Source organism: Melozone crissalis, unplaced genomic scaffold, assembly GCF_028551555.1.
Source record: "Melozone crissalis strain CALT ecotype California unplaced genomic scaffold, PUWL_Pcris_2 ptg000004l_1, whole genome shotgun sequence".
In the NCBI taxonomy this organism is placed as follows: Eukaryota; Metazoa; Chordata; class Aves; order Passeriformes; family Passerellidae; genus Melozone; species Melozone crissalis.
In genome coordinates, this window is record NW_026535782.1 from 41079006 (window position 1) to 41099462 (window position 20457).

At 39.7% G+C, this 20457-nt stretch overlaps 1 protein-coding gene across 1 annotated transcript in view; it reads right to left on the reverse strand.

Annotated features, from left to right (window-relative positions):
* The window catches only part of EP300 (E1A binding protein p300), a 61336-nt gene that overhangs the window by 8307 nt on the left and 32572 nt on the right, over positions 1-20457 (reverse strand). Inside the window, exons 9-27 of the mRNA XM_054272177.1 lie at positions 20262-20379; positions 19590-19764; positions 19117-19194; positions 18171-18280; positions 17494-17649; positions 15992-16435; positions 15372-15560; positions 14328-14484; positions 13664-13782; positions 12201-12440; positions 11562-11650; positions 9004-9084; positions 6864-6920; positions 5354-5431; positions 4274-4341; positions 3464-3614; positions 2375-2521; positions 1835-1948; positions 67-232 (exon numbers count right to left, since the gene is read on the reverse strand). Of these exons, the coding sequence (XP_054128152.1) occupies positions 67-232; positions 1835-1948; positions 2375-2521; positions 3464-3614; positions 4274-4341; positions 5354-5431; positions 6864-6920; positions 9004-9084; positions 11562-11650; positions 12201-12440; positions 13664-13782; positions 14328-14484; positions 15372-15560; positions 15992-16435; positions 17494-17649; positions 18171-18280; positions 19117-19194; positions 19590-19764; positions 20262-20379 (2737 nt within the window). The remainder of the gene's footprint in view (positions 1-66; positions 233-1834; positions 1949-2374; positions 2522-3463; positions 3615-4273; positions 4342-5353; positions 5432-6863; positions 6921-9003; positions 9085-11561; positions 11651-12200; positions 12441-13663; positions 13783-14327; positions 14485-15371; positions 15561-15991; positions 16436-17493; positions 17650-18170; positions 18281-19116; positions 19195-19589; positions 19765-20261; positions 20380-20457) is intronic.

Genomic DNA, 20457 nt, shown 5'->3' on the forward strand with positions numbered 1-20457 from the left:
TGCATAAGGCAAGGAAGAAATGAAGACAAGATTGAGCAATCTCCCCCAAGCACACACTTCACACACCTTGTAATCGTGGACGATGCGCTCCGACACAGACTTGTCCAGCATCTTTTTGTACCACTCTTGCAGTCGCTTGGGTTTGGGTATCTTCTGGTCAGGAGGATGGCAGTGGAAGATGTAATCATCTCCTTCGCTGGGCGGGCACGCCCAGATGTGTCCAGTAGTATACCTGCCGTGGTGACACAAACCGGGACATGAGGGCGCTGACAATGATCCCGCGCGCTCTCCTCTCCGACACCAGGTGGCGCCGCCACCGAGGCTGGCAGCGGTTCTGGACCTAACATTTCCATCTTTTCACTCATTTCCTAAAATCCAGCGCTATATATGGAGCACTTACATGTAAAGGGTGCACATTATACAGCCTACATAAAAAACAAAGCCTAATACAAACCTGCAACTACTATCTCCCAATTAACTAATGGGAGAAAGATTGAGTCTAGGTATTTCACTAGTGAAATCTCAAGACAGAGCAGCAATATTTTATCTAGCAACAATTTAAAAGCAGATTTACTTAAAGACAGAATTCACTTTTCTACTGTAAATACTCTGGTTTTTGAGAATGAGTTTGAAAAAGTTTTAGAATTATATATGGAATAAACAGGCACTGCCAACCTGTGGTATTGGGTGCACAATCTAGAGTACTATTAAGATAGATGACAGCAAATCAGTAGCAGCTGCAGCAAATATAACACCTAAGATCACTTCTTTATCTTCAGTTCTCCATAAGTTTTTGAAGAGAACTCTAGTAGGAGGAATAATCAGTTAGAGAAAAATAACCATCATTGCCCTGTTGAGAAACAGCTCTGCAGAACCCTCCCCAAGCCCTGGGAGCTGCAGCCAGTTGTCATTCCTTCTGCCTGAGAATGGAGAGATGATTCTGCTAGACCAAGACTGTTCTCCCAAAATGAGAACCTGATGTTACCCATTAGCACAGAAAATAGCATTAAGTAAAGCTGAGGCTTGAGCTCTATGTACAGACTCATAGATTAGAAAATGGACAATTAAAAAAGCAGAAAGAAGCCTAATGTATGCTTTTGAAGTAATAAAAAACACACCACCTCACTGAGGTACTGAAGATAGTACTGCTTACCTCCACTTCAACTCTCCCAACTTCTCATCAACTGCTTTAAATGCAGTCCCTTAACAATTTCTCCACAAATAACTTCACCAGCCTACACTAGGTACCTTGACAATAGTGATGGTTACTTCACTGGCCTTTCTACTTCAGTTATCATGGTAATTTAATTTCCACTTTTCTTATTACTGCAGTTCTGTGTTCTTTTGTGCTGTCCAAGTATATTTTCCTCTTTCTTTCCTAACTCTTCCGTTTCTCACATTTCCAACTACTCAGGATTTCTTACTGGCCATCTACAACTGTTAGAGTTAACCAGTACAGACTAAACCCACAACTTTCTCCTTATACACAAGGGTAAGGACTTACTTGCTAGCCCAAAGGAATGACCTAATTAAAGGCATTGCACAATGACAACAACATTTTATGGACTGGAGAAGGAGCTCACTGTTCCTACTCAGACTTAAGAAAGTCTTACATAAATTTGGAAACATCAAAATAGCTGAAGCAGAGGCCTACCCTGAAAAGCCTGCAATCCCTTCTTCTCCTTTTCAACTGTTCACAGTTGTTGTCAAGTTATTCTATTACAGGTTGATACTTGGGCACCATATTCTTTACTCTAGGATGTAGTAATTTAATTTGCAGCAAGAACTACTCAGCACAAATGCTGTACAGAAGAAAATGTTCTAAGATACTTACCCTAGTTTCTTAACATATTCTAGATATCCAATCAGTATTTCATGATAGACAGCAGTCCTCAAGCATTTAGGGCGGAAGAAATGAACACTGTCAAGGTAGGATATATACACTCGCCTAAAAAATAAACCAACAAAAAAAAAGCATGAGAAAGAGGAGAGATTTTGAAGTAATTCTACAAATTTATTAATGCTATTTTATACATCTGAAGCGTCCATTACAACAGCAATCTGCAAAGCCTCTGATCCTAATTTACCTCCAGAAACTTGGCGTTCTTTTGATATCTTAGTCTCATCTCCCTAAAACTATTCAACCCCTTCCTTGAAAACACAAATCAGTGATCCTTAAGGCAAATCTGTCTTCCAGCCAGCATCCCCAGTAAGAAATAACACTAACATTACAAAAACTACTTTGTTTCTAGAACCTAACAGCACTCACATAAGGGTCTCACACAAGCAACAGAGAAGCTCTATGCAGAACTACAAGAAGTTCATCCAAAGGAGAGAGCACCAAGGCAAAACAGACCTTTGTAGGGTTCCTCACCTTTGATTGGGTGGAGGACAGTCTGAGCCATACTCCTGCACGTGCATCCCAAAGAAGCACAAGTCTACACCATCGATCTCCTCAAAGGCAAAAAGCGCTTTTGTTCGGTATGGGAAGGACTCTGCCATCTCACCACTGTCTACAAACCTGCAGAGCAGAGGGTGCAGTGGAACACCAAATATATTCCCACATCAGAGACTGCATGTTACTAGGTGAAGGCAACAAAGATCAGGGCTACTCTAAGTGTAATTTTAGTGCAATTTGAAAGTTTAATGTTTACAGACTACTCAAATAGGAGACACCCACTTTTTACTGTGAAAAAGACATCACAAAAATGATTATGCAGCTGGAACACCTGTTTGTCACTACTTGGCTGGTGATGAGGTTTTGAATACAACAGTCTTTTTTGACTGGATATTAGAAAAAAATTCTTCATGAAATGTTGCTGGGCTTGCAAGGGTTGCAGGAGTGAAGAGATAGATGAGAATCTTGACTCCATGATCAGAAGGCTGGATTTATTATTTTAAGATATATATATTACATTAAGACTATGCTAATAGGAATAGAGAGAAAAGTCTCAGAAGCTGCTAAGCTAAGAATAGAAAAGGAATGAATCAACAAAGGAGCTCTCTCTGATTCTGTCCCAGAGAGCTTGGCCCCTGATTGGCCCTTAATTGTAAACATGCAACATGGGCCAATCACAGGTGCACTTGTTGCATTCCACAGCAGCAGATAACCATTGCTTACATTCTCTTTCTGGGGCCTCAGCCTTCCAGAAGAGGGAAAAATACTAAAGAAAGGATTTTTCACAAAAGATGTCTGTGACAATGAAATTCTTCAATATCAAGTATTGAAACAGGCTGCTCAGGGAAGTGTTTGAGTCACCATCCCTGGAAATATTTAGAAGATGTGTAAATGTAGCACTTGGAGACATGGTTTAGCAGTGGCCTTGGCAGTGCTAGGGTAACAGCTGGACTCAAGCTTAGAACTATTCTGCAACCTAAATGATTTTATTTAATCAAGTGTATCACGTAAGGACAAACAGCTCCCACTTCCACAAAAAGAAAGCAAAATTAGAAATGAACATACCTTGCTTTCATTCCTGGTTTTACTTCGACAGTTTTGTCAGATGCATGTACCACCCTAACTGTGACCTCTCCTGCCTCAGGGTGATTCTGTCGTTTCAGGAAATCGTTGACTCTGTTCTCCAGGAAGGTACCGAGTCTTGTAGCTGGTAATCCTGCAGGAGGAAAATGCAGCTCTAAACATATACAAAACTGAACTGATCATATGTGATTTCTCTACTCAGAAGTTAGATGAAAAATGACTCTTAACACATGCAGTATGCTAACATAAATGAAAGCTTTATCTTTAAACCCTACCACTTCTAGATGGGGTGAGCTGCTTTTTCCCTGCAGGCACATTTATGGCTTATACATTATTTAAATGAATAAAGAATCTCTATTTCAACCCAATTTCTATCTTGTCTTAAAAGTCAATCACAATTAAGATTTCTCCTGAACAGATGTTATTAATTACTTAAATTGGATTACAAAACACTGCTTTCAGAGACATCTTCACAAGCAGAACTTGCATTTGGAAGTATATTCTGTGTATAAAGCCACACTAGCCAAGTTAGTATCTCCACTTACCAAAAGAATATATTTCAATAATGGAAGTGCTCTAAGAGTTTGTTAGCTCTCTAAAACAGAATGTTAGCTAACACTACCACCTGTGAACACAAACACTCTGAACACTACAGAACTGATGGTCAAAACTGACCAAAAGTATCCTCCTTGAGATTTTAAAAAACTTTAATAAAACACAAGCATAAAAGCCACCTCTTCCCCATTCTTAACATATTATTTAAATTTTTTGGTGCAAGTGTCAGAATCTTACTTTTAGCAGAGAATTTGTTCTCTTTCCTGGTTCGTCCTGTTTTCTTTAGGCAGCCATCACAGACAAAGCTGAAGCAAAAAAAAAAAAGAGAAGGTGAAGTCACCCCAAGTCAGACCAAGTTCTCTAGCATTCTACCATTAGAAGCAAAACCTTTCACCAGATCTTATCTGATCTGGAAAATACCTTAACTGAAATTTGAAATAGAAGCACAAAGAACAGCCCAACAGTTTCAGAGCTGCAGAGGAGGATCTAAGCTCCAGGTGCTGCATGCTCTATCAGTTGCTCACATCACCACTGGAAAGCCCAGGGAAGTCTCCACTGGCAGGTCTGAAAATACCAGCTCAAAGTATTCTTGGTGCAAATAGGCTCAAGCAGCTGTCTCTGATGATAAGACACTGCAGCACAAAGCACAAGGCTGGTTTTTTTTCTAAATGCCCAAATACACTATAGACTGAAATGATTGTATGATTCTTCTTCACTTACAGGACATCACCCTCTTCTGTAGCAATGTGGATGGGACAACAGAATGCTAAACTGACACTCTTTGGACAAGAAATGGGACTTTTAAGCTGTTATAAAATATAATTCATCCTTATTTTTAAAGTTTTTAAATCAATCAGAAGAAAACACATGTTGATCAAGAACTGTGGAGCATTTAAAGAAAACTATATTTTTTAAATTTAAATTTAATCTGATTACTGAGGTCAAAAAAGTTGATTCACCTGTTAAATCCTTGTTAAAAAATTTTTTGAAGATGATGAAGCACTATGATTTGTAAAGAAAACAGATCAATCTGAAACTGTTACCAGAACTAAAAACCATCTTTTCCTGAAGGGCTAGCATTTGTAAACATAAAAGGCTGAAATGCTCTTTCCACACACAGAATAGAAAACTTGACACACAACACTGTAAGATATACTGTTTAAATTTGATATTACCCTATAGATTGTATAAAATTTTCAGGGAATGTAATTTCTTCCATTAAACAGTCTTTTAAATATAACCAATATAAGGAAGTTTATACACGAACTCTACCAAATAGTAAATATGCTATGGACTTAATAAGGAGAAATTCCTCACCCAGAAGGCCAGATTATCTCATTATGAAGAACACAGATCTGGTGCATTTTTCGTCCACACTCTATACATTCAACAAATCTGTACAAGGCAAAAAAGGCAAAGGGAAGCAAAGGTTAGTAGTATCATTGCTTGCTTGGGTATTTGTAGTACTTTATTACAGCACTTCTTGCATTTAGGCTTTTGAGTCTATTTAACACAGAGGGAACATCTGTGCTGAGAACAGGCTTCAGAACAAATTAAGAACCTGCCAGCTCAAGTCAGGCAGACTATGCAGGGACACTTTATTACCATTTGCTTGTCTTACCACCATCCACTCATGTTTTTTTCAAGTGAAGCCCTTTTAAGGATAAGATCTGTAAACTGCTTGTTGCTATAGAGAGTAGAGGAAAATGGATTCAGCCATGTCAGAAAGGAAGAGCCAGGTGAAATACTTGGCTGTTAGTTGCCCCACTATGCTTAAACCCTGGGGTATATTGCAAATACACTGCAGAAAGGTGAGAAGGAAGAACCAGAAACAAAGACCAAAGTCACTTTCAGAAAATTAGCAGAGATTTAAGGACAACTGAGATAGGTCACATTGTTTAGTTCGAGATGTTGGCGAACATAATTATCCAAAATATCTAAGGTTCCTTCAGGTATTGGGACAGTCTGACTCCTTTGAACATGCCTATCTAAAAGTTTGAGACTTGGAATGAATGAATGGCTGTAATTATGTAGAGCATGTGGTATCACACTGTAAGTTAGGCTTATATTCTATCTTCACTTTAACAAAGGGAAAGAAAAGTTATGAATCAAGCTACTATTCTCTCCTTCCCACAGCCCTCATAAAACAGAAGAACTGGCTGACCCTTGTGCCTTTAGAAGGATGGTGTGGGAACAATAAATATCCTTTTTCCTCATTTATTTGAGAACTGAGATAATATTTGCAAAACAGCAGCACAGGTGTATGATGCAGAACCATGTAAAGCAGCTTCAAAAAACTGCTCAGGAATATCAAGAAAAGCAGCTGAGTCACCATCATCTTCATGTTACTGAATGACTACAGTTCTGCTTTCAGAGCAGTACAGACTAACTGGCTGATTCAAAATATAGCAACTTTTCCTTCTACTACAGCTGCCTGTAAAATGCAGCAACTAGAAACACCAACAGCACTAAGAGCTGCTGCCAAATGACTCAAATCAGTTCTGAGACTTGACCATTCACCACAACCTAGTTTCAAAGCAGAGCTATCTGCATTCATCCTTCTGTTGAATCTATGTGCAAGACAACAAAATGGAGTCACTTCAGCCCATATATCCAGTGTTACTGTTTCTCAAGCACAGCCACAGTGATTTGTGTTCTCAGCACTGAATGCCAGATCTGCTGATTACTGAGCAGCCCCTACCAACTAATAGTGCTACATGAAATTGAAAACATTCAAAGACAAAGGTGATGGTGAATGAATAACATCTATCTTACAAAGTAATTATAATAAAATGAAGATCATTCAAAGAGTGACAGCAATACTTACAGCTCAGGATCCAGTGTATCATTTTTCCTTTTTGAAAACTGTTCTTTGTTTATTGTGCTATGGAGAAACAGGCAATAAAACTCAGTTTTAACACAAGACAACAAACATTCATGCAATACCCACACCTATCCACAAACCAAGACAAAACTTACAAACAGAGTTTTTATACACTCACTGGCACTACAAGGAAAGTAATTACATTTTACACATTGACAGACAACTCCACTCTGCCTGTGGAAAACATTATTGTTCTCTTGTAGAGAGCAATATTGTTCCCTTATTCAGTTTTACTACAGGATAAATATTAAAGCTTGCTGACAATTCAACTTCTGGATAGGTCTGATCAGTGTTTAATGGTGAAAAAACTACTTGATATGCCTCTCATATTCTGTAGGCAGAATTCCAATTATCTTTGATTACTAAGAAAGGTAGGTTATCTTTTTTCAGATTCCCCTAGCCCTCCTCTTACATCAACTTCAAAGGATAAATTTTAGCTTCCAAATCCTGCAACCCCAGCCCAGCCAATACAATACATTATTTCTACCCCTCTGCATCAGTTTCAAGGCCTAGAATTTCAACTTTTTGACAGAAGTTTTAAATGACCTGGTTCAGAACATACAATACTCAAATCTGTGAGAATTTACGCCAAAGAGTGTTCTGCATAACATGAGATGATCAGCACGTCCCTCCCTGAGAAGCACTGACACAGACTTACTCCAACTTACGTGAGATTAATTAACCTTTCTATCTCCTTTTATTTCAGTATTTATTCTAAATTGTGCCACCTGCAGAATAAATACTTGAAGCTCCTTCTAAAATAAATTATGAAGTTAAATATCTCAATTATCTCAAATTATTCTTATAATATGGTAATGGAACTTAAACAGGACCCACCATGCATATTCCTATGATGTACTCTATGACCCTATATTGAATAAATTTTGGATCTTTGCTTCTACTGGAACAGCAATCCATCTATTCACAGGGACATGAAATGACCAGCACACAATTTTTCTTCCTTTTTCCTCCCAGAAAGGTAGGTCACAGAATTCTAAGATGGTTTGGGCTGGTAGGGACCTTAAAAGATCATCACTCCCTGCCCCCTTCCACTAGACCAAGGAGCTCAGAGCTCCACCCAATCTGTCCTTTTAACACTTCCAGTGATGGGGCATCCTGAACTTCTTTACGCCATCTGTTCCAGTGCCTCACCACCCTCACAGTGAAGAGCTTCCTCCTTGTATCTAAGCTCTATCTAGCCTCTTTCAGTACACTTCAGTACATCATCCCAAGCCCCAACAGATATTTCCAGTACTGTTCTCTATGCATCCATTAGTGCATCCAGGATTGGTTCCAAATGAAAGTTAACTCCTTTTGTCCAATTACCAACTTCAACAACTCTCCCTCTGGCTTTAGACCTTTCCTGAATTCCTCATGTTGTTCTACCTGCAGGGTTGTTGCACTGCCTTCCTCCAAAGGGATTTCTTGAATAGCTCAAAGAGTAACTGCTTGGCACTCATTTGTCCCTCAAGGATTTACTTAGCCTCAAAAAATTTTGTTTCAATATCTTCTTGAGGTATGAGAAGGGTACAGCAAAATGAGAGACTGCGACAATAGTCTGCCACCAACATGGTAAAATCCATGCACAGCCTTTTATTATGTCCTTAACTACTGCACAGCCTTTCTCACAGGCAGATGGCATTTCTGCAGTGAAATATTTGTATGGCAAAAGGAGGTTGTCTGCTTCTGGTTTGGATGAAAAACAACCCGATGTTGAATACAAGTTTAATGGCATAGCTAGGGTATAAAGAAAATGGTATGTCTGATATTTCAAGCTATGTCTGTCACACACTTGCCTGCAGGCATGGTTATTTTTCTGCAGTAGAATACTTCCACTTTTTTTCAGGGAAAAAGCCATTTTCTTCTTTCCCTTCTATTGGTACAGTTGCAATTTTAAGCACTAAGTGGTTCTTTTTCACCAGTTAGGTCAGTGCAGGTTTGAAAGACAAGCACATGAAGGATGCATCATCCACATTCTACCAGGCTAAAAACCTAGAGCTGAACCCCCCCTTCTCTAGAGAAGGCACTGCAGGCCCTGACAGAGCTCAGGAAAGCACGGCCCAAGCAAACACAAAGCACTCACGTTTGAGGTTGTGATGGGTCATCTCCCAGAGAAACGCTCTCCCCTTGGATTTCGTTGAAGCACTTCTCACAGAAATGATACCTGTCAGCAAGAAGGCCATATTTGGGTGAACTGCTCCGTCCACACAACACAGCCCAAGTCAAGCAACGGAGCCACCAATCACAGCAGGCCAAGGAAGGGACAGGAGCAGAGAGCAGGTCATCAACGGCGACAAGGATATTCAATGATGCGGATTTATGGGCCCCACATTGGGTTTGGTTGGTTTGGTTTTTTGGTTTGGATTTTTTTTTTGCGCAATCAAAGCCAAGTGCAGACAATGACAAGCATGAAGGAGAAATTAAAAAAAACAACACACACACGAACAAAGAAATGGGGGTTTGCAGGACAAAAACAAAAACATAGAAGCAAGACAAGACAACACAAAGCAGAAAGCCAAGGCAAAGCACAGATTAGCATTAAATCTCTCAAATGGGTTCACAAGCAGCAAACGATAAAAACAAATTAAACAAGAGTATTCCATTTTAGCATACCCATACCCTCTTCATTTTAATAATCCATGCCACGTACAGCAAAGAATTAAAATGAGACAGGGGAAAGAGCAGAAGGAAGGAGGAACTGCTACTCTGACTTGTACATCAGCACAGCAGTTCTGTTGGGAGGAGGATCTGCAGGAGATCAATGGAAGAGAGGTAGTCTTCCACCTTAAATGTATAAATGCTAAAAGGTCACAGAATTCTCTCCCAGTTGAAGGGAAAAGCTAAATACCAGAAACTTTAGGAACAATAAAATCTGTCCTTAAAATTCTTACAGACTAATAGAACTGTCAAACTCCATGTTAACTAACATTAACTAGACACAAAATGCTCTACATGGATATGACTCTGCCATAGCCCAGTCTGCACATAGAACAGCCATCACTACAGCAAGATTACAGAGAAAGGTTTCATTTGTACTTCAATAAACTAGAGATTAATTCAAGATACTACCCTAGCCTTCAAATATGTTCTAAAGCTGTGGCTTCTCCATTATAAGGCATGCTAACTGAGTGCACAAGACAGCTAAAAATAGAAATAAAAAAATTCAAACAAGTTCATTACAAAGCCACACTAATCTATGTTATTAGCAACTGTTAGGCTAAAAAAGACAAGTCTCAACCTCCTTCCCAGTTTTCATCAAATAATGATGAATTTATTTAATGCAGGTAATGCAGAGAACAGTACTTCTGGAATTAAACATTGCAATCTATAGATATATGCATCTGTATATATGATGCAATCTACAAGTCACATGTAGGCACCTGTTGTTACAATGCAAACATTCCCTTCTAACATTTGCAAACATGTCAAATGTCAGATTTCTGAGCAATAGTATTTTGGTTCATCTAGTACTTGCCTATGGACAAACATAAGCAGAAGATACTGACATGACAAGCTCTACACTACATGCACATCTAAAACTACAACAGCTATTGTGGGGTATTATAGGACTAAAGAAGTAGGAGAAGCTTAAAAACCACCAATTGCTGCTATAAACCTTTATGAAGTTTTAAGAGGTTAAGATGTAACTTGTACAATCTTTGATTGCTTTCATCTAACCAGGTGCTCAAGGAAACTACAATTCTTGGAAAATTTTGGCTTTCAGGTAAAATCCTTTGTGTTTTTGTCATTCTGGATTGTTTTGGGGCTGTTTTTTTTTTTTTTGTTTGTTTGAGGTTTAGGAATGAAAGGAGATCGGGAACTAAATAAATTGATGGATCTTGGAGTTAAGCAATTCTCAGCTCTAACAGGTTCATTCTGATGACAGGCAAGGGAATATGGGAATGTTAAAGCATGTGTTTGCCTGCTTCTTCCTGCCTCACTTCCCCAAAAATGACCTTCAGAGATGACTAGCAAGAAACCTCCTTTCAGAAGTCAAGGAAGTTTAAATCCTTAAATAAACCCCAAGTAAAAAAGGATACTCAAAAGAGCTGCAGAAGGGACAGCATTTTACAGAGCTACTGGCAGCTACTGCCAAGACAATTCCCTTTAAGAAACTTTGTAAGAAAAAGCAAGCATCAATCTGCTGAAGAGCAGAACACACAGATCTTCCAGTTAAGATGTGCAATACAGAAGTAAGTTTGCTCTTTGGCATTAAAATCACAAGAAAAACCAAAGACTTGCCAAAACCCACTATGTATTATGAGCATTAATACACTTTCTGCATAGTCTACTCAGTGTTCTGCATTAAAAATACTGCTGCACAGTAGGAAGTAAAAGCAACAGACTTGTATATATGATTTGTAGGTAATTGAAGATTTAACTAAATGCAGGATCAAAATGTAGTAAGACATCACATTTCTGCAAACAAAGGAAGGAAGAGCAAAGGCTGCAGTGAACTTTTGCTCAAAGAAATCATTATTAGCACACAAGCCAAACTACTCAAGAGCACTTCCAGCAAAAAATTTTATCTTAAAACATAAAGGTATACACATATAAAGAGGGTGTCTATGTAAATACATGCATGCCTATAACAGATTGATTGCAGCATGCACAAAACTGCACCAGCTGAGTTTTCCTTACCTGTTCTGGTAACTGTAGTAAGTGGCATCTCGAGGGATCGTGCATAGCTGTTTGCCATAGCAACACAAAGTCTGTGGCGAGAACTCCAACTGCAAAGAGGAATGGGTCACCTTAGTACTCACACAGTTTCACTTGCTCTTCATGGGAAGCAAGTGTGACCCAGACAGTGAACACTTCCACATCACTCTGTGCACAGATCTCTGTACAGCAAAGTGTACAAAGTGCTGGTCACAAAAGACATTGAGTGGTCTGTTATTCTCAAATTAACTCTTCTCCAAAGACAGAAAGCACATCAAAACAAGGGAAATAGAATTTCAATATACAGTGAAATACAGAACTTCTGAAATAATAAAAACACATCTGTTTCATTTGCAATAGCAAAAGTTTGTCCTAAACAAAATAAGCCTTCTGTTGTTGACTTTTTTCCCCCCAAAGGCTTACATACAAATAGATTATTTAAGGACTAGATAGAATTAGAAGATGCACAAAATGCTCAAATTCAGATTATTCAGAATTGCTAAATCCTTGTAAACTTCAGAAATTGTTGACATACCATAATTGATAACAACTGCAACTGCTATATTTTACCCCTTCAATTCAAGGAAGCAAGAAACAGACTAAAGATATTTACTTTCTTACCTTTCTTCCACAGCAATAACCAAGGCTCTGCATAACTGGGTCAATTTCTTGCTCAAACACCTCTGCCAGTTTGGAGCAGTACTTGTACACCCGGGATGTTTTGCGGTTATACAACCAGGCATTATTGAACATGAGCCAGATGTCATCTACATACTGCCATGGCTCCTGATACTGTCCTGTGTCCAGCTTTCTCTTGATAGTAGAAAGATCCATGGGGTTCTTCACTATGTCAAAATAATCCTGCAAGAAAACACAGCCCATCAAAACTCTCCTAGAGAACTATGTTTTAACATGACAGCATGTGCATTCTCAGCCTGTAAATTCTCATCAAGAAAAACAGGTTCCTCCCTGACTTGACTGTCAAACTGCTTGTGACACACAGAATGCAATCCCTAAGTAATAGCATATAATTCCCCAGTGCTTTCTTTTAATTATTCCTTTATTTCTCAGGTGCTGTTGCTCATTCACAACTAATGAAATCAAGTCACTCTCATTTTAATCAGCAAAACAAGTATTACAAATCATAGAAAATGCCAATGTTTTTGCAGCCATAGTGATCCAAAGACTTACACAAGAACATTAATATAGAGCAACTGTTTTCATTAGACCAGAAAACCTAACAAAAATAAACAACTTTATTCTATGATAAAACTTATGTGTCCTCTAAAGAATGCACTTTTCCAATCCACCATTGACTATGGTGCAACATCTACAAAGTCTGCAGAATGACAGTCAATTGAAAGCTTGTTAAAAATATTAGCAAGTGTACAAATGCTTGTAATAAAAAGGTCAGCAGGCCTTGAAATTTTACAGCATCTGCCTTAAAAAAAAAACACACCAATAGCAAATAAAAACTCTTTCAGGCAAAAAATATTGCCTGAAGCACCTAAAAAGGACTTCTACATCTATGTTTTTGTTTATATTTTGTAAACTTGTGTGGTCAATTCAGAGAGTTTAAAAACACAGATCCTTGAATGATAGTTGCCTTCTCAAGACAATTCTAGAACAAGCAGAAAATTTAATGTAAACAAACTTCTAATTTAAATTGTTTCTTCCTTTCCTATAACAAATAATAATCATTAATGGACATTTTAAGTGAGTTTTACCTGCCTAATTTCCCACATCTTCAGAAAAGATTTATACATGATGAGAAACAGCTATGAAATTCAGCAATAAGAGCATCACAAGATGAAGCAACAACCATAAAAAGGCCATACAGCACTGGGGTTCTGTTGGTAAATCATTCCAGTGCATGCTATATCTGCTTATTTAGTGAAAGGAACGCAGAACCAAACAAACCTCCCTAAATCAGACCTTGTCTATTCCACTGCCTAAGCTAAACCTCCCCAAACACATAAACATGAAGATATTGAGAAGACAGATGTAAGCTGTTCTTGAACAGGTATGTCAGAATACAGTAGTTTTGAATTGAACCCAGGAAATGATCTTGCTAAGACACTCACAGGAATTCCTAGTAGCTGGGGATCCACAGGCTGCCGAAACGGAAGAGACTCCGGATCCTGACGGTAAAGTGCCTCCAGTGTTGGCATAAGTGCCTGCCGCAACTCTTCTGGCTTGAAAACTGAGGAAAACAATCAACATTAGAAATACAGCAGAAACTGTTGGAAGGAAGAAACCTGCTAGAAAATGTGATGTCTGTGGAAAAAAACCCATTCATTGTCTGTCTGTCTATACTTAAGCATGGCTTATTTATTATCTGCAACACTGAGTCCCGAGGTGGATATTGAAAAGATCACCTGAAGAAAAGGCGATCATAAGATGACATTGATGAGTAGAGATGGTTCACATTCCAGATACATCCCCTCTTGGAGGCCCCAAGAAAAAAAATTGTCTACAGAATCTGTAACTGAGTTTTTCAAATCTCCATTGTATTGACAATTTTACTAGGGCTTAGTGTCTAATTCTAAAGGCTTAAAGAACTTGCCCAAAGCCAATTATAAGCACATGTATTATTAGATATTTTTCTCCAAAAGCCACAAGGAACAATCCATATAAGTACCACATAATCCACTAAGTACCAAAAAGGAAAGCCCAGGTTTTTTTCCTCTGCAGAGATTTCTCTAGGGAGATGCAGTGAATTTAAGTAAAAACAGTCTTTCTGCTTACTTTTTTTCTTAGACTGCCCAGCTGCTGGAGAAGACTGAGTTGCTGGAGTAGTAGGTCTTTCTTCCCCCTCTGGTACTTCAGACTTAATTTCAGGTTTCTTCTCTTCTTGCTCCATTGGGTCTGGTTTACATTCCTCCACGACTGGTTCTACTTTAGCCTGGAAAGCAGTTTGGAGCCTGTCACTTAAATCTCCTGGCCACTCATCCACATTTCTGTCCTTTAAACCTATCTGTCATGCTGCCCACCCACTCTTCTAGCTCCTTTGTAGTCAAAACTCGTTTAAAACTTGAGCAAATGTGTTGGAATGCATCTTTAAATACTGCATAGCAGCACTGACGATCTGCTAATGAGTTCTGAGCTGCAAGTAGACACACAGGTACCTCTTCAGGCAGCTCTAACAGCCTCTCACACAGCAGAGCTGCCAGGATGATGTGACTGGCAGCCACACTCCTGGCTGTCCTCAGTGACAAGCTGTCAAAGCCCACTAAAGCAGCCCATCATGTACACAGAGAATCATTTAGGTTGGAAAAGACCTTTAAGTCTAATATTAATGTGGCACTCCCCAGTCCACTGCTATGCGACATCCTAAAGTGCCACCTCTACACATCACCTAAATACCTCCATGAATGGTGACTCACTTCCCTGGGCAGCCTGCTTCAATGCTTGATAACCCTTTCAGTGAAAAAACTTTTTCTAATATCCAATCTAAACCTCCCCTGGCACAACCTAAGGCTATTTCCCCTCATCTTGGTATCTGCTATTTTAACAGCTGTGGACTGGCCCCAAGTGCATCCTCACACTGGCATTTACCAAAGCAAAGCTTCACAGCAACCACATTATAATGGTCCTTTCTGTGGCCACTGACTTCTACTACCACAAGAAAACAGACCCTTCTTTAGGAATAAGACAAAAGACAACAATCAAAACTGCAGCAGCAGGTAGCACCTACAGCTCTCACCAAATTCTGAAAGGAATGACAGAAGAATGATAGAAAGCATCCAGCAGTAGATGATGTTGACCCAACATCTGGTCAAAAAATCTCACCTCAGGTTTCTCCTCCATTTGCATCTCTGTTTGTTCTGGTTCCCCTTCATCTGTTTTAATCTCCATTTTCACTTCCTGCAAGGGTGGCTGCTGCTGTTCTGGAACAGTCTGCTGAGAGTTCACCTCTGTGCTGCTGGTGGATGGGGGGTTGGATACCTGCCCATCAATGCTCACAGCTGGCTGTGAAAGCTGAGGGAACAAACACATTACAAACAGGCTTCTAATGAACCTATTTTCCTTTTCTAACCTCTGTCTTACAGATGCTACATTTCCACTGAGTTTAAAAGCACTCTAGTCCTTCTATTTGTTTTCCCTGAAGAACAGAGTGGTCCCACAACCTCAGCTATTGGAAAACATTATGTCCCTTATTGTATAAGTCCCATGCATATGTTTAAGTAACCAAAAACCTCACCCACGTTTCAAACCTGTACAAGAATTCTGTAAAATATTTCCTCTGGAAACAGCAAATGATCTACAGACTTGTCTCGATGGAAAAAGTTTACTCCCCCAATACAAAAAAAACCCTGTTTCAATATTAAACATGCCAGGAGCACACAACTGAAAATGAAACCTTGCACACAAACATTGGCAGGGAAAGCACAATTAAAATTTTTCCTTACAGGTGTTGTGGGGTGCTGAGGTTGCAGCGGTGCTGTTGGTGTGGGAACAGATGCAGTGGTGCTCTGCTGTGACAAGGGCTGCTGCTGCTGCTCTGCAGAAGGGGTAACTGGAACTGGAGGCTGCACTTGTGGAGGCAGCTGTGCCTGTGGAGGCGTCGGAGTCTGCCTCTGAGGGGGGTGCATAGTTTGGGACTGCGGTCCGGGCGGCAATGCCTGAGGAGCAGGAGTGGGGGCAGCGGTGGCAGCGGCTGCTGCTGCCTGCTGCTGCTGTGACCCCAAGCCTGGGGGCGTGTGGTGAGGTGTTGGGGTTCGGCTGGGTACCGGAGAAGGAGAATTTTGGTGCATGGGAGGCTGTGGAAGAGGTGGGCAGTGAATATGGCTCCCTTGAGAACCTGGAGCCATCGCAGGAGAGTTCACAGGACAGGAAGCGCTGGTCATTTGTGCCTGTGGGAAAACAGGTACACATTTGCAGTGACTTGGAATAGAAAAGCAAGAGAAATTACTGTCAAATGTTTGCTTTCCCACAGCGTACTTTAAAAAGTGACAAACTATCTGCTTCACTTTTAAAAACTCTTTCAAGAGCAGAAATGGTGTACTTGATTTATTTTATTCTACACAAACATAAGGCTGTTTTAGAAGTTATTCATCTCTCTTAGAGAAGTTTCAATAGAATAACTTATACTTGTTGATACACTTAAAGAATGGCACACCTACACTCCAGTTTGCAAAACATTTCTTTCTAAAACTGCAGATTTGTACACCCTGAATATGGGACAATGCACCACAGTGAAAAACTGCATTCAAATACACTTAGTGTGCCCATGCCTCCACCCCCAAGATTAGAAACTGAATTTATCATCACAAATAAGTACAGCTGTAACTCTACCATTATAAAATTACAAAAAAAAATTGTATTGGTCAAGATAAAAAACTGTAACTCCACAATAATCTTGCCTGCAAACTAGGAAGAAGCATCAATGAGAAGCAAACTGACGTTCCCTACTTCTTCCTGGCCTGAAAGGTTCTTGCTGAAAAGGGAGAGGGAGAGGACAGAAAGGAAACTGCTAGACTGTAAGTTCAGATCTTCAGTAGTGATAACCCTCTTAATCCCCCAAAGCCAGCAACACACAGGCCTGGACAGACATGCCTTTTCATAACTTATTCTGCCACCTCTTAATTTCTCAGGCTCTGCTGTTTCGCTGTTCAGCAAGAGAATCTTAACTACGGCATGCTGAGTCACAATTTCTTCTTTGCTCCATAAAAACAAACCTAAAACAATTCCTCTCTAACACCTAAATTTAAGCCTGAGAACAAGCCAACAGTATTTCACCCTTGCCATTCCCAGTGCTGGGAAATGAAAGGTCTCAATAAATGAATTTGGTTAATTATAATTCCTAAAGTCTCTCAAGGAAACAAGTTGTTCTCCATTACTAAAAACTGAACAATCATAACCAGTTTATTACAAAGGTCACTGACAGCACATCAAGAATTCAAAAACTTACTTGAGATACTGGTGTCTGATTGCCAGGCTGAGTCATAGGCATGCTCGCTGTGTTCATTCCCGGGGAAGAAGCAGGGAACTGAGTCTGCTGTAGAAATTGATTCTGACCAGAAGGCTGGCCAACTCCTGGCTGCTGCATACGTGAAGGAAATCCCATCTGGTGGAAAAGAAAGCAATCCATTTCACACAATGTGCATACACCCTCATTACATTTTCCAAAAAAAAAAGAAAACAACAAAACAAAAAAATAAAAACATTTCTCTTGTTGCAGAAGTTGATTCTTGCCACTTATCTGTAGGATACAACGTGAAAAACCCGTCTATAGCTCCTCTCAAAAGACAGAATTTATGATGATTTGTCTTAAAAGCTAAGTAAAAGGATATTGATTTCAAATTGGGACTGTGACTTAAGATTTATTTTGGCTCCTTGTTTTATAAATGCAACAAAAAGCCACTTCAACTTAAAGTTTTAGGTAATTCTTACCACAAATATCTAAAGATTTACTATATACCAGGCAGATCATAGAGGAGAAGCAAAAAGACAGAAATCAAAGGGCCAAGAGAATGAAGAAGTGATGCTTGATTTATTTTCAAATTTCTTTTATTGACTGATTTTATGGAAACCACAAACAAGAGAAGCAACCCTGTGAACCCAAGCCTGGAGGGAAGGAGCACTGACCTGGTTCATGGCCCCAGCCTGACTTAGCTGTCCAGGGTGCTGAAGAGGAGGGGTTTGTCGGGGTCCCATCGGTGACAGCTGCATGTTCATCTGCCCAAACTGATTCATTCCTGTGAATTTGTGCCAAAAAACCACATGTAAACAAAGACCTGAAATCTTCAGGCACCATTCAACACTTGGAGAAGAAATGCTGTTTCTTTAATTTTGCTTTCTAGCAACCAGCTTTCAATCAAATATTGCCTTCTATTAACCAGTTATGTGGAATAATTTTAAATATAGTGATCGAACTACCTACTCTTTCAGAATACAGACCAGCTTTTCCCCCCTCAAACATCTGCTTCTACTGTTATTAAAACTCATTAAGTTTGAGGACTACTGTAACACATGACAAATACTGATTGTCACACCTGCTGCTGAAGATCAACTTTCCACAGAAAGTTGCATTATTTAATTACATATTAGAAATTCACTTATTGAATCTCAAACTGTGTCTTAACTTCAAGTACTTGGCATGTTGGCTATAACACATCTTGAATTTGTAACAAAGCTTCTGCCCTTTTTTTCTGAGCAATAATTCTCATCACATTCCCTCTGCTACCAACATGTCCTCACCTGAGCTAGCTGGGCTCACCATATTTGTCTGATCCCACCATCGGATGCACACATGATCAGAAATTACAAAAGCATCAAACTCCTTATTTAACAAAGCAAGCAGCTAATGTGCAGCTCAAAATCACAAGACAAAATGCTACTAGAGATAGTGTTTTATATATATTATATAGTTATGCAAGAATTATGCAATATAGATAGCTATTTTCTTAAACAAATGGAAAAACTGCACATGATACAAGGTCTCTGATGCTTCAGAGCTGTCCAAATCCAAGATTCCTTTAAAAATTCATTTAAAAACTTTTTTAACAGTAGCAAATTTTCTTCGAATATTTACCTGGCTGTGCCTGCATGCGATTCATCATCTGGTTTGGCACATTGGCACGTATCAGGGTTGGGTCAGGAAGAGGACCATCTGCAAAAAAAGACATTGAAATAAGATAGTGTTATTCAGAAGACCACCAGAATTTATCCACCAAACATTTTAGTGAGAATTACACATTGAAACTCATGTATAAAGAAAGTAAGCGTATCCAGTAACTAAACATTATTAAAGAGTCCTCAAAGTGTGAGGCAAACTCAAGGACTTCCTTGAAAATACAAGTACATTCCAATGACAGAAATATCCTCTGACTTCGTCAGCTTTCAGAAACTGGGGACAAAATCTGAAGCATATTATCAAGGTACAACAATGAACACCAGCTCACAAACAAGTCAGGTACCTGTGAACAGCTAAATGGTCACCAGATTACTGAAATGACAAGTACAAGATTTCCTGCACCAGGTGATCAGTAACCCAAAGGTTCTTACTTGCAGACATTCCTGGCTGTGGCTGTGCCATATTGGGCCCTTGATTCATGGGAGCTTGTGGCATGCCTGGAGCATTTGGGATCATATTTTGCTTCTGCAGCCTGGTTCTTCGTTTCTCCTCCAACTCCTTCTGAATCTTGTAGATCTTCTCTGCTAGCAAGTGATAGTACTCTGCCTGTTGGGGAGGAATAAAAGCCAAGAAAGGAGATGAGACACATTAAGAAAAGGCAACTCGTGCCAGTGATTTAAACTTGCAAAGCAGCTTTACAGACACACATTTTGGTTTGGGGTGGGAGCGGTTTTCCCCTTTGCAGGGACTGTCAGATAGGAGGGGGAAAAGGGGCAATGCTAAGGGCACTGCTCTCAATTATTAGACCAACACCAGATATTTATGTTCTTTTGTCCAAAATTTCTCTGGGACAATCACAGTGAAGAGCTTCAACACGGTCTTTAGGGGATTGTGACAAGTCTCGGGCACAGCACATCTCAACTCCTGGCACACCCAGGCAGCAGCCTTCAACTGGTTGGTTCCTAGATCCCATCCAGCAGTCCCTAAGGACTTGTTTCCTCAGCATGGAAGTCCCATCTGTGCTTTCATTCCTCTTCCTCCCCAGTCAGCACAGGATCAAGGTAGAAATACACAGAACTAGACAACAGGGGATGGCATCTCACCCTGCTGTTTGCTGATTCATACATATCTCCTTCCACTTTCCGAGCATATGCCACCAGATTCTCCATACGTCGATCCTTCAGTGCTGCAGGGTCAGGAGTAGGAAATATGGCTTGGACTCTGAGCAGGAAGAAAAAAATATTAAAGAAAAAATATTAAGGAGACAAATAATGTAAATATTATCTGTTCCCAGACCAG